This window comes from Piliocolobus tephrosceles, chromosome 1 (assembly GCF_002776525.5).
Source record: "Piliocolobus tephrosceles isolate RC106 chromosome 1, ASM277652v3, whole genome shotgun sequence".
Lineage (NCBI taxonomy): Eukaryota > Metazoa > Chordata > Mammalia > Primates > Cercopithecidae > Piliocolobus > Piliocolobus tephrosceles.
In genome coordinates, this window is record NC_045434.1 from 57337337 (window position 1) to 57352511 (window position 15175).

Here is a 15175-nt window from a genome sequence, read left to right on the forward strand (position 1 = left end):
AATTTTAACAAACTCAGTTGACTATAAGTTTGAATCATAAGTCTCTCTTGGCTACTAAAGATCTCTCCTCCTTCCTCTAGATTCTCTCCCTTAAAATCATGAATCTTCATGTATACCCTTTTTACCTTTGAGACTTAGGTGGAAATCTTTCACTTACTTTAGATCTACAGAAAAACATCATCACTCCTTGTCTGGCTCCAGATATCCACTCCCTCCCCGCTCCACCCCTGACTCTGTGACTGCTTTAAATCAGAATTTATTCTGGAAAAAACACCTGCCTCATCAATTTGACAAGTACTCTACCCTTGCCCTGCTTTCACGTCTTCTCTGATGAGTTTGGAATCAGGCATTTGGTTCCTTAATAAGTTCAGTACAGGCATCCATCTTGCGTTTTGTCCCTACCAGCTCTTTCTATTGTTTCTCTTCCTATCATGGTTCTTGAGGCTCTATTAGGCATTCCAATTCTCTCAAACCAACTCACCCTCAGGTCTCCCTCTTAATACTAACCCATTTGCACAAAAAAGTTCTACAGTACTGTATAACTTGCCTTTAACTACTGACCCCTTAGGTTCAAACTGGAGGTTCCTGCCCCAATGCGGTGGTCACCATATCCTCTTCTAACTTGCTTAGATACACAGCTTCAAGTTAAACACTATTAATCCTGTGAAGTTTTTCACTGTCCCTTAAAATATTTTAAACAACTACATTAAAATATTTTAAAACAATTATATTTTGTCACATTCACATTTTCTCATGTCCATCTTTTCCAACCTTATCTTTAATCTGTCTTTCCCACCCACAACCACTTTTAGAGAGAGATTTTTTGCCATCAAAATCAAATCTAATGTATCACTGCATTTATAACTACTATATAGTAATCGGAGATGATGATGATGGTAATCACTACTCTGGAAAGGGTTTTGAAAGGACCTCTTTAGGGAACCAGTAGTTAGTTATGTTTTTTTTTTTTTTTTTTTTTTTGGAGACAGAGTCTCATTCTGTCACCCAGGCTGGAGTGCAGTGGCCTGATCTCAGCTCAATGCAGCCTCTGCCTCCCGGGTTCAAGTGATCCTCCTGCCTCAGCCTCCCGAGTAGCTGGGATTACAGGTGTGCACCACCACGCCCGGCTAATTTTTCTATTTTTAGTAGAGACAGGGTATTACCATATTGGCCAGGCTGGTCTCAAACCCCTGGCCTCAAGTGATCTGCCTGCCTTGGCCTCCCAAAGCACTGGGATTACAGGCGTGACCCACCACACCTGGCCTGTTATGGCTCTTTTTAAGGGATAGGTATAACATTCCAGCATATATTGCAGATCTGAAAGCAGATGTCATTAGAGACCTAAGTGACTTATTCAGACTTTTTAAAAGCAATATATCTAGAGAAACTTCAACATACAAAATATGGTGATTCAATTTTTTAATTTTATAGTCAGTCATCAAAAATTATCAACACACTACAACTAGACCTAAAAGTTCTCTCTATATAAAAATATTGCCAACAAGTTTCAAGTCTGAAGATGCACGAATACAGACCTTCCAAAGGCAGAGAGGAATTAAAGGTACGTTACATGTAACTGCTTGGCTGTAGATTTTAAAAGGCGTCACATACCTCTTGGTGAAAGGCCTTACGCGTACTGCTACTGTCACTTGACTATTCTCTACTTTTAAGGGGTCTTTTCCTGCAGAGGTGTTCTTAACTACAGTTTCTTCTTCAGGAAGGATTGTATTTTCTGCTGACCTTTCCTGTTTATTCGCAAGAAAAGAACTTCTTGGTCTTTGTTTAACTTCAAGGTTAGACATTCTATTCTTCAGTATTGATGGAGCTGGGCTCTTAAGCTGAGGCAGACCGCATTTTGGTGTCAATTTGTGTTCTGTTGTACATTTTGTAGGTGTTCTTTTTTCTAAGCTCCCAAATTTATTTGAAGTTTTTGCAATTTCCTTTCCAATAGTTCTATGATGCAAGTTTCCTGTTCCCGACACTTTGATATCCAACTTGCTCTGAGTAGGTTTCGTTGTCAAGTGTCCTGATCTAACAACTTCAGTCTGACTCAGGGAGGCAATGGGTGCTCTATTACTTGAGTACTTAAGTGCAATATTTTCATTTGCTCTACTGGGGGCAGAAAATGTTTCTTTGTATTTCTTATCAGCCATCATTTCAATGACTTGTGGATCTTCATCTAAAGGCACACAAGAGGCAACAAAAGAGTTTTTAGCATTATTTACAGTCCTTACATTTGTTCTACTTTCCTTAGAAACACCATTATTTTCTGTTTCACCTCCCACAGTCAGTGCCATTTTGACAGAATCTGTTTCAGCTGTTTTCCACTTTTCTTCAGAATCTGTTTTAGCACGACGTTGTAATGCAAGATGTGTTTCTGCTGTTTTTTCAGTTGTGTCTTCCAAATCCCTACCAAGTAAAGATGATTCTTTGTTCCTTGTAGTTCTTCTCTGAAGTGTCAATCTACCTATAGGATTAGGGGTAAGGGGCATGTTTGCTGTTTTTTCACTGGCAGAAATAACGTAAGTGCTATTTATGTCTCTGACTTTACCTGCAGATCTCAATAATGGATCATCATTTTCACATTCTGACATACCTGACTTCAAATGCAGCTTAAGTCGGCTACTGTGGGTGAGGGCATTCAGTGATGAACTATTTTGGGAAGAAGGAATATCAAGAATATCGCCGTGGTTATTTCTATTATGAGTACTGTGTAATGACATTTTGGCAGACAGTTATTTTAAAAAAGAATGTTACTAAGACCCTAAGCTCTTCTTTGGACATTCATTTGATTTCCAGCTATTTCTTATGTATCCGTTTCTGAAAATATCTGCTGAACTGAAAGAAAAAAAAAAGATTTAGACTACATAGACTACAAACAAGCTTTAAAAATATATAGAGAACATCTCATTGTGTAAGTAAATTCCCAGAGGCATACATTACAATAGATCACAATCTGCAGCTCAGATACTGCTTCCTAGCAACTTCAGGCAAGTCTCTCAGAGAACTTACCATCATTATTCAACAAATATTGACTAACTTTCCACTAGTGCCAGGCCCTCTGATAGATAGTGTAGACTTCAAAGACAAGAATACAATTCCCATTTCTTTAGTCTAGAAGAAATATACTGATAAGCCATATTAGGCCAAATGTGTCAAGTGACTTAGGAGATGTAAAAAGTGCATGTCAACATAGGTTTTCAAGTACTCCCAGCTTGGGGAGTGGGAAGGACTAAAGGAAACCCTAGCACCTAAATTAGAGTGTGGAGCAAAGTATTTTTATAAATACCTGCTACATGTATTTTTTTTTATTTTTTATTTTTTTGCCAATGTTCCATAAGAAGGTTTATTTTATTTGTATAAATTTTTTTTTTTTTTTTTTAGACGGAGTCTTGCTCTGTCACCAGGCTGGAGTGCAGTGGCGGGATCTTGGCTTGCTGCAACCTCCACCTCCTGTATTCAAGCGATTCTCCTGCCTCAGCCTCCCAAGAAGCTGGGACTATACAGGCACCCACCACCACACTCAGCTACTTTTTGTATTTTTAGTAGAGACAGGGTTTCACCATGTTGTGTTGGCCAGGATGGTCTCGATTTCTTGACCTTGTGATCCACCCGCCTCGGCCTCCCAAAGTGCTGGGATTACAGGCGTGAGCCACCGCGCCCAGCCCATATATGTTGAATACAGGAATGCCTACAGAGAAGATTAAATTGATTGGTGTCAGGAGGCAGATTATTCCCAAGTACCACAGGCAGTAAGTACAATAAGAACTGTAAATAATTGCGTTGAGAAAAACTATGCAAGATCAGATAAACAGACAACTCGCCCTTTAGCAGTAAGACAAATTATACAGAGGCGTATGTAAATACACAGCAACAATATCTATCAGGTATTAACGTTTTAAAGAAAGGGAACAGCAGTGACAGCTAAGAGACCTGGCTTTTACTCAATTTAGTATCCAACTCCTTACAAGGATGTAAACAAGACTTTACATTTGCATGCCGGGTTCTAACCTGTAAAATGACACTGGTTCAAACTATTGCAAAGATTATTGCTATCGAGGAACAAATTAATGGAAGGTAATTTTTAAATGAGGCTTTTAAATGTTTACATAAATAACAGTCGTTACAAAAAAAAAATTCGTCAGGTTATAAGCATCTCCCATCAACGTTTCAACTCAAAATACAAAATTCTCCAGTTATGAAATGAATTTAAGGGCAAAAAAAAAGATTCTGGAAATTCTCTTGCAACTAAAAACCATTTGCGATTTGCACAAATCAATACGGTTTCTGTTTGAGGAGTTTCGTCATCAGATTTTAAAGAGAACTGGAAGGAAAATAAGCACAATCCAAACCAAAACATCCGGTGATTCTGTTCTTTCTCTGCTAGTCATTACTAGGGGCTATGACTAAGAATTACCTCTTAATGCCAACCGACTCGGGGAGAAGTCCGCCTTCTCGGTCCCAGCAGAGACGAAGAGAAGGGCGAAGATGAACGCAGAGAGAAGGGCGCTGTTCTGCGCCCTTCGTTCTGGGACCCGTTTGCCGCCGACCTGGAACTGTTAGGAATTGAATGGGGGACCGGAGCTAAGACCACCCGCATGCAGCGCAGCGGTCGCCTGCACGGAAGGCGTCCGCACGCCCTCCCCAGTGCCGAAACTTCACCCCTCCGCAGAGTCCAACAACTTGGGGACCCCCCTCAAGACATTCCCCACGCCACTCACCACCTCCAGCGCCGGCTCCCCAGAAGGCCGCAATTTGAATGGGCGCCCCGCCTTCCGATTGGCTGCTGGGCGTCTTCGTTTCCTCCCGCCCCCCGGAAGTGCCGGTGGTTGGGCTCCAGTAGCCGTCCCAGAATGCTAGACTCGCCCTACCCTCATCTCCCAGGCGACGCTCCCGCCCCCTCCTCGGGTTCTGCTAAAGCGTGGAGCTTGGTCCCCTTTAAATCCGACTGGAGGAAGGGGCGGCGGTCGCGGGCGCAGCGGGCACCTCGTTGAAGTGGGTGTTAAACGAAAAGCACGACAGTGACACTCTTGTCGATCTTTAATCTAAAAGAAGCCATTACATCGAAGTCTTCACATTGTAAATGGATATTTGCCCGATATTAATCATAATAATTAACTTTTCTAGTGTTTCCTACGCCAGGCGTTCAAGTAGGAAATATGCTAAATGTGTTATATGAATTTTTAAACACTCAGTCCTGAAAATCTTGTGAGATAAATATTAATGTTATCCCTAGTTTACAGACGACGAACTGAGGTTTAGAGTTAAACTTGTGAAAGATCAGACAATTAGCAGTGGCACAACTAGAACTCGAAAGTTCTTGCCGCCATACAGTGTAACTCCGTTTCAGTAAAAGTTCCCTCTTTTTTTTTTTTTTTTTTTTTTTTGAGACAGAGTCTCTCTCTGTTGCCCAGGCTGGAGTGCAGTGGCCCCTGCAACCTCCGCCTCCCGGGTTCAAGTGATTCTCCTGCCTCAGCCTCCCAAGTAGCTAGGATTACAGGCACGCGCCACCAAGCCCGGCTAATTTTTGTATTTTTAGTAGAGACAGGGTTTCGCCATATTGGCCAGGCTGGTCTCGAATTCCTGACCTTGTAATCTGCCAGGGTGAGCCACTGCGCCGCCCGGACCCCGTAAGATTTTGAAATCTGAAAAAGAATTACAAATGCATTCTGAAAAATAACCAGATAAATGAGAAAGACTAGATAGATATTGTAAAGCAACAATATTTTTTAAACAGGCAAAAAGTACAGAGATATTGGCGAAGTATTCACTGAGATAGAGACCGTAAGTAGCTCCAATTATATTGACAAACCAAGCAGATAATAAAGTAGTCATTCTAAAACTTACTCTAAAAATCATTCTAAAATCCAATTAAAATTAAGGCATAAGGAAACTATCAGAAAATAGAATACAATATTTGTCAGGGCCAGGTGCAGTGGCTAACGCCTGTAATCTTAGCACTTTGGGAGGCCAAGGCAGCCAGATGACTTGCAGTCAGGAATTTAAAATCAGCCTGGCCAACATGGTGAAATCCCGTGTCTCCTAAAAATACAAAAATTAGCTAGGAAGTGGCGGGCACCTGTAATCCGAGTTACTCGGGAGGCTGAGGCAGGAGAATTGAGTGAACCGGAGGGCGGAGGTTGCAGTGAGCCAAGATCGCACCATTGCATTCCAGCCTGGGAGACAAGAGCAAAACTCTGTCTCAAAAAAAAAAAAAATTATCACATATATGGGAAAATGATCATTCAATTTAGAAACAAAGCAAGATACGTCAAAGAAAAGACAAACTCAAATACATAAAAATTTTAAACATATGTATAATTCAAAATAATTAAAATGTAAGGTAACTGGAAATATATATTAAACATGACAGAAGATATAAAGACCTTTTTCAATTTTAAAAGGAAACTAGGCTCATAAATAGAATTTTTAAAAATGGACTATAAAAATGGGCAAAGGTATTTCACACAAAAAAGAATTAACGGCCGGGTGCGGTGGCTCACGCTTGTAATCTCAGCACTTTGGGAGGCTGAAGCGGGTGGATCACCTGAGGTGAGGAGTTCGAGACCAGCCTGGCCAACATGACGAAAACCCATCTTCACTAAAAATACACAAATAAGCTGAGTGTGGTGGCACCTGCTTATAATTCAAGCTACTTGGGAGACTGAGGCAGGAGAATCACTTGAACCGTGGAGGCGGAGGTTGCAGTAAGCCGAGATCACACCATTGCACTCCAGCCTGGGCAACACAGCAAGACTGTCTCAAAAAAAAAGAAAGAAAGAAAAAAAAATTTCACATACATACAAAAATAATTTATATAAAAATAAAATGCAAACACCTGACCATTAAGTATAACTTTAAAAAAGAATTAGGTACAAGCTTTTAAAAATTATAATTTTGGTGCTGGTGATTTGCACCAATATTTAAAAGTATACATTTCTTTTCTCTTTCTTTTTTTTTTTTTTAAAGATAGAATCTCACTCTGTCACTTAGGCTGTAGTGCAGTGTCATGATCTCAGGCCACTGCAGCCTCAAAAGCGTGGCCTCAAGTGATCTTCCCGCCTCAGCCTCCCAAGTAGCTGGGATTACAGGCACGCACCACCACCCTGGCTAATTTTTTTTTAATTTTTTGTAGAGAAAGGGTTTTTGCCATGTTGCTCAAGCTGGTCTAGAACTCCTGGGCTCAAAGGATCCACCCGCTTCAGCCTTCCAAAGACCTGAGATTACAGGCATGAGCCACCGTACCCAGTCTAAAGTATACATTTCTAGTGACATAAACTGGTATGCTTCTTTGAGGACAGGGACCATGTCTGTTTGTAATGTATCCCTAGTGCTTAGTATAAGTCCTGATATATAGCAGATGCTCGTTAAATATTCGCTGAGTAAATAACAACCTCTTTTAGGAAGCAATGTGTTAATATATTGGGAGAATCATAAAGATATTCATACCCTTTGACCTAGTAAATGTACTACAGAAATGTATTCTAAGAAAATATTTTAGGCCGGGCGTGGTGGCTCACACCTGTAATCTGAGAACTTTGGGAGGCCAAGGTGGGCGGATCACAAGGTCAGGAGATTGAGACCATCCTGGCTAACACGGTGAAACCCCATCTCTACTAAAAATGCAAAAATCAGCCAGGTGTGGTGGCAGGCGCCTGTAGTCCCAGCTACTCAGGAGGCTGAGGTAGGAGAATGGCATGAACCCGGGAGGCAGAGCTTGCAGTGAGCTGAGATCGTGCCACTGCACTCCAGCCTGGGCAACAGAATGAGACTCTGTCTCAAAAAAAAAAAAAATTTTAGTAGAAACCAAAAAGTATGTAGGAATATTGTCTATCTATATTGGCTCCAAACTGGCAAAAAAAAATTGAACTACACAACCATGAAAGAATGGTTTAAATGCATAAAACTGAGGAAAACCTAATAAATTGTAACAACTATGAAGTGTCCATTACAATTAGAATTATGAATTAAATGTAAATAGGACCAGAAAATGCCTGGCCTATAGACTAAATCATAATCTGCCCCACCAGACTGTGAACCCAGGATGAAGCAGGACCTTGTCTATCTCACCCTTGCCTTCCAGTGCCTGGCATGGAGCCTTCCTAGGGCCATCATCTAACACTAACCACACTTCCCTCTCTCTTTTTTTTTTTTTTTTTTTTTTGATACAGAGTCTTGCTGTGTCACCCAGGCTGAAGTGCAGTGGCGATCTTGGCTCACTGCAACCTCTGCCTCCTGGTTCAAGTGATTCTCCTGCCTTTGCATCCCGTGCAGCTGGGATGTCACCATGCCCAGTTGTAGAGACAGGGTTTCGCCATATTGGCCAGGTTGGTCTGGAACTCCTAACCTAAGGTGATCTGCCCGCCTTGGCCTCCCAAAGTACCAGGATTATAGGTGTGAGACACCATACCTGGTCACTTCCCTCTTCTTATTCTTTTTGTCTTAGATGCTCCCAATTTAATTCTAACCACGGGATTAATACTCCATAGAATCAAGGGTCACCTGTGAGCCACCTCCAGTTTACACAAGAGGGATTTTGATCTGTTATTTATTACACAGAGATGGTGCTTCTCTCTGCAAATCCTGTTGGCAGATGACTAGCAGAGAAAGTCACTTAACCTCTGGGTGACTCAAATTTCTCATCTGGAAACTACAGAAGATAATACTACCTACCCTGAAGACTCGTAATGAGGATTAAATTAGATAATGTATGCAAAGTGCTTAGCATGGAACCCAGCACAGGATTAATGCTCAATAAATGTTAGCTACTAAATTTTGCATCCTAATGTAACTCTCCAAGGCACTGAAAAGCCCTATTCAAGCTGGTGGTGAGGAATTGGAATTGTGCATTTTATGGGCTCCCTGTTATAATGATAATGACGTATATTATTTTATGAAGGATGAGGATTATGATTTATTCCCTAGAAATAATCAACAAGATGAAATAGTGAGTCCTTTTTTAATGGTCTCACTGTACTCTATTAAAAACCAGGAGAGAACAATGAAACACTGTCTCTAAGAGACAGCAGTTCTTATCTCCATTTTGCTCTAATTTAATTAAATCTTTTAGAAATTCAGATCTTATATGCTCTTTGAAGGAAGACAAGAAAAAGGAACCTAGAAAATAAAGATCTAGCTAGCAAGAGGTTCCTAGGGCAGCCAACCTGACGCTTCTCAATTCATTTCAAGGCTTCTCAATTCATTTCAAGGCTTCTCAATTCATTTCAAGGCTTCTCAATTCATTTCAAGGTTTAGTTCAAGGCTTAGTTCCTTAGTTCATTTCAAGGCTTAGTTCCTCTGAGTCAGTGGCTAGCATCCCAGCTATACAGCAGTGATTGCTAGAAAAATAAATTTTCATAATATATGTGAAACACCTTTTAAAATGTGACATATGGGGCTAGGCATGGTAGTTCATGTCTGTAATCCCAGCACTTTGGGAGGCCAGGGCAGAAGGATGGATTGAACCGAGGAGTTCAAGACTGCCCTGGGTAATATAGGGAGACCCTGTCTCTACAAAAAATCAAAAAATTAGCCAGGCATGGTGGTGCACGCCTATAGTCCAAGCTAATTAGGATGCTGAAGTGGAAGGATCACTTGAGCCAGGGAGGTGGAGGCTGCAGTGAGCCTTGTTGCACTGCTACACTCCAACCTGGGTGACAGAACAAGACTTTGTCTCAAAAAATAAAAATAAATAAAATGTGACATATTACTATATATAAATCTAAGTTGATACATTTTGACTATATATAGTTATATATATTTGTGATAATTAAAATAATGTATATGAAAATAGATAACATGTATGATAATCTCCTTATGTTCCATCCAAGTGTATTGCATGAAACATAAAGACTACATAAGTGTGAATTAAATCAGAACCAATTGAATCTTCAGTCACCTAAGATAATTCTATTGAAAATATACTTTTTTCTTAGTTTCCTATCTTATTCACCTTTGCTTCAAACCTACCTTCATTAAGCCCTTGTTTAGCAGGGCCGGTTCTACACCTGTGTCCTGGATTCATCTTCACCATCTTCCAGGGACTTCCCTACATCAAATATCCCCTACTTTCCCTCCATTATCAACATCTCTGTTATCTGAAAAAAATAAGAAAAGACACCCCCACCTTCCTGCTCCCCAGCTCCTGCCGTATCTATCTTGCTTCATGTTCAGGTTCTGCTTAGAGAGGGTACACCAGGTCAAGAAGGGATGTGATGCCCTTTGGATTCATGCGAGAGAAGCTTGGTCAGAGCTGTTAGCCTGGGAAGTCAGACGTGGCAGCAGCCAGAAGGAAAAACACAGTAAGACTGTGTTCTAAGGAAAGTGCTATAAAGTAAAAACTGTCATTAAACCAAGGGGAAAGTAGAGGCCACCAACGCCTCAAATAAGGAGGATTTCTGTAACCACGGGAACGCAGCTGAAGCGGAAGGTATAGGTGGGTGTGGTGGCTCATGCCTGTAATCCCAGCACTTTGGGAGACCAAGGTGGGTGGATCACTTGAGGTCAAGAGTTCAAGACCAGCTTGGGCAACATGGCAAAACCCCGTCTACACTAAAAATATAAAAATTAGCCAGACGTAGTGGCAGCTGTCTGTAATCCCAGCTACGCGGGGAGGCTGAGTCAGGAGAATCCCTTGATTCCAGGAGGCAGAAGTTGCAGTGAGTTAAGATTGTACCACTGTACTCCAGCCTAGGTGACAGAGGGATACTCTGTCTCAAAAACAAACAAACAAACAAACAAACAAACAAAACAAGGTACAAATCAGTAAGAGAGTTTGCGACTTTTTCCATGAACACAACTGAGGCGTCCACTGCTCTTTCATATTGGATGCTAACCCCAAGGAACATTGTTCGGGTCAAGAGCATGTTAGGGATGAGGACAGGCCACTGCCTCTTCATTTGGGTTTCTTGAAGGTTGATTCTTACTTTCTCTACCCACTTTTTTTTCCTTCCCTTCACTCCTCAGTTCACTAGTTGCTAACTTCTTCCCCAACGATTCGATTCCATCATTATCATTATAGTGAGAGGCAAGAAAGATGTGATTCTAGCCAGTGAGCTTCAACATTAAACAGGGTTCTGCTCTACAAAAAAGTGCAGACACACCCTCTGCAAGGTCACCAGTAACCTCACTGCTAGCTCTAATGAAAACTAAGCTTCAGACTTCATGTGACTTCTCTACATCATTTAAAACTCTACTCTATTGTTTTCCGAGATACTTACTCTCCTAAGCTCCAGTTCCCCACACCTTCCTCTCACTCTCAATTCATTGTTCTTTCTTCTAGTACAATGAGGAGCCAGAGAACAAAGGGGCAGAACTGGTTTGGGGATAGAAATGGGTTAGTTTATTTTCTGGAAAAAAAATGGATTTCACTTGCCAGTGTAGATGTCCAACTAGATAAATATATATGATGACAAAGGCCACACCCTAGGAAGGGAGGAATTGAAAAGAGCCTGGATCCTTGATGACAGGGAGCTTGCTTTAAAACTCTGGACTTACTATTTCCTAACTTCTTTTCTTTTCTTTTCTTTTTTTTTTTGAGATGGAGTCTCGCTCTGTCACCCAGGCTGAAGTGCAGTGGCTGGATCTCAGCTCACTGCAAGCTCTGCCTCCCGGGTTTACGCCATTCTCCTGCCTCAGCCTCCCGAGTAGCTGGGACTACAGGTGCCCGCTACCTCACCCGGCTAGTTTTTTGTATTTTTTTAGTAGAGACGGGGTTTCACCGGGTTAGCCAGGATGGTCTCGATCTCCTGACCTCCTGATCCGCCCGTCTCGGCCTCCCAAAGTGCTGGGATTACAGGCTTGAGCCACCGTACCCGGCCTCCTGACTTCTTTTCATAAGACAGAAATAAACACCTGTTATTTATTTATTTATTTATTTATTTATTTATTTATTTATTTATTTTTTACTTATTTTGAGACAGGGTTTCACTCTGTTGCCAAGGCTGGCGTGCAGTGGCACAATCTCAACTCACTGCAGCCTCCGCCACCTGGGTTCACGCAATTCTCGTGCCTTGGCCTCCCAAGTAGCTGGAATTACAGACACACATCACCACGCCTGGCTAATTTCGTAATTTTAGTAGAGTTTCACCATGTTGGCCAGGCTGGTCTCAAACTCCTGGCCTTAAGTGATCTGCCTGCGTTGGCCTCCCAAAGTGTTGGGATTACAGGTGTGATCCACCGCATCTGGCCAACATGTGTTGTTTTAAAAAAAACACTTATTTGAGTTTTGCAGTCTAATTCTAACTAATGCAACCTTCATTACCTGTCTACAAAATAAAATTCAAACATAACTTGAAAGGCCCCATGACCTGGCCCCTGCTTCCCTTTCTGTTTGGTCTCCTGCCTCAGCCTTTACACCCTAATTTCTTGTACTTTCTTCTCAGTCACTTCAAGCAACTGTAGTTCTCTGAGTATACCATATACACCTTCACATGTGCTTCCTGGTGCTCATGTGGGTTTAGGGAACAGGTGTCCTGGGTCTGTTTCTACCCTGCCTGAATTGGAGCTTCTGCAAAGATTCCCATTAAGCAAGGCAGTCTTCTAGAGGTTCTGCATCGTGAACCAGGAGACAACAGATGAACTCTTAAAGAGTAAAACCTATCCCAAATAACCCATACAGTACTTCTGAAAATACCAGGCTTGTGCAAAAGTAATTGCTGGTTTTGCCATTAATGGCATTTTTGCCATTCTATATCCATATAAATTAGTTATATCCACAAAAATGTAGTTGTTTTTCTAATCGTTTTTAGTTTGTGTATTCACATAAATCAATCATCTAATTTAAAAAACAGCATAAAAAGGATTATGTCAAGTCATTGCTTCTCATGTTTGTGGATACAAAAGGGCAACTGTCAAGGGTATTTTTGCCATTAGTGGCAAAACCCGCATTTACTTTTGCACCAACCTAATAAAAGCAAGTATTTTTTAATCCACCAGAGGGAGACAAACAGAAAGAAAACGTGGAAAGAGTCGAAGCTGGCACATTTGAAGCTTTCTAGATTATGTAAGATTTAAAGAAAAATGATTAACTCATGCTAATTAATGCTCTCTTAAGATGAAGTCTATTACAATTTAGCCAATTTCACAATTTTTAAATTATTAAAATGTGGTATGTATTTTCCTGGTGTTTGTATCTAGTTGCACTTGGGGTCTATAACGAAAAGGTGCAATAGGAAATTAATAATTTCAAAATGCAAAGGACAAAGCAAAAGCTATGGAAAAGTGATAAGAGCACTTTGGATTCTAGCTGAGGATCTGTCCCAACCTAATGGTGAGACCAGACATAAGTCTCCTTACTGCAGAAGCCTCGATTGTGAAACGAAAGTACTGGATTAAATCATTATAACCAGCAACGATTGAGTCCTTTCTTTGTGCAAGATAAATAACCTAATTTAACTCCATAACCTTATAAGGTAGGTACTATGATTATTGCTGTTTTACACATGAGGGAAAGTGGGTTTCCAAGGAGTTGAATAGCTTGCCTGACATTATACAACTATCGGGTCACAGAGTTAGCTTCAGAACTCAGGAAATCGAGCACCATTGCCTGTGCTCTGTACCACTACCCTGTACAATTGTTTTTACAAAGATTCTTTCTGGATCTCAAATGTCTATGGCTTTATAATAAGGACAAGAGTTAAACAAACTGCATGAACCTAAAGGTATTTTAAAATCTGTCATATTTTGTATTTTCCCTTCTAATTTTCTTTGTCTTTCTTTTTTTTTTTTTTTGAGACAGGGTCTCACTCTGTTGTCTAGGCTGAAGGGCAGCGTCATGACCATGGCTCAGAGCAGCCTCAACTTCCCTGGGCTCAGGTGATCCCCCTACCTCAACCTCCTGAGTAGCTGGGACTGCAGGTGCATGCCACCACGTCCAGTTAATTTTTGCTTTTTTTTTGTGGTGACGGGATTTCACCATGTTGTCCAGGCTGGTCTCTAACTCCTGGGCTCAAGCGATCCACCTGCCTTGGCTTCCCAAAGCTTTGGGATTACCGGGCCCCTGTGCGTGGCCTCCTTCTAATTTCTAATACACGTTAGACAAAGAGTCTTGCAAGTATCCACTATAAAATGCTTACAGTTTTTTTGTATCAGGTCTGGTTGATGAATCTATGAATTCAGTTGTTGTCACTTGGTGAAACTATCTAAATACATTCAGCAATACTGCCAGTGATTTTAAAAGAACAATTATGCTAGTAATTCCTATTATTATTATTATTATTATTATTATTATTATTATTATTATATTTTTGAGACAGAGTTTCACTTTTGTTGCCCAGGCTGGAGTGCAATAGCGCGATCCGATCTCGACTCACCGCAACCTCCGCCTCCTGGGTTCAAGCAGTTCTCCTGCCTCAGCCTCCTGAGTAGCTGGGATTACAGGCATGCGCCACCACACCCAGCTAATTTTGTATTTTTAGTAGAGACAGGGTTTCTCCATGTTGGTTAGGCTGGTCTCGAATTCAGGTGATCCACCCCCTTGGCCTCCCAAAGTGCTGGGATTATAGGCGTGAGCCACCACGCCTAGCCTAGTAATCCTTTTTAATATATAAAGAAAAGAACTCAGGGATTAGAAAATATTATAGACTCTTTTTCTCTTTGAGTCATGCTGGTTTCATTCCAGGGAAGATTAGCAAGATTTAACAACCATTGTCAGCCCCAAAGCCTAGTGGGTATCCTATTTTTACATAAAGGAAGCTTGGGTCTTACATAAAGTTTCACTTAGGAAGAACAATTTTTTTAAGGCCTAGTTTGACCTTCAGTCAGTTGTCTTCTTCCCATTGTGCTTTGCCAACATAGCCCAAGGTCATTCTGACATCCTGTTGAAAATGTAGCTGATTCTTCCAAGTAGAATTGTAGGTGTTTTCCTAAAGTGGAGAATGAAAAGCTTCAAGTCACTTACCTTTCAACCAATTTACAAAGAGGTATTAGATGATCTCAATAAGAGTGTTGAGTATGTACAAATCACTCAGCTGTCTGTACTAACCCCAAAATAGTTCATACTCTCCTTTCTTTTCGGTGGTACATGTCAGTACTAGCAGTGTCTAGGCTGCCTAGAATTGCCTAGAATGACGCACGTTTAGTTGTTTTTATAATCAATTTTTAGTTTGTGTATTCACATAAATCAATGTCCTAATTTAAAAAACAGCATAAAAAAGATTGTGTCAAGTAATTGCTT

The 15175-nt window shown here is 41.0% G+C and overlaps 1 protein-coding gene across 2 annotated transcripts in view; it reads right to left on the reverse strand.

Moving 5' to 3' along the window:
- The window catches only part of KIF14 (kinesin family member 14), a 66919-nt gene extending 62173 nt beyond the window's left edge, over positions 1 to 4746 (reverse strand). Inside the window, exons 1-3 of one of the 2 annotated variants that reach the window (XM_023224763.1) lie at positions 4722 to 4746; positions 4418 to 4556; positions 1612 to 2838 (exon numbers count right to left, since the gene is read on the reverse strand). In XM_023224763.1, the coding sequence (XP_023080531.1) occupies positions 1612 to 2723 (1112 nt within the window). In that variant the 5' untranslated portion in view covers positions 2724 to 2838; positions 4418 to 4556; positions 4722 to 4746. Of the gene's footprint in view, positions 1 to 1611; positions 3156 to 4417; positions 4557 to 4721 lie in introns of those variants that run through there. The other variant, XM_023224762.1, reaches the window with a different exon arrangement.
- Positions 4747 to 15175: the final 10429 nt, after the last annotated feature.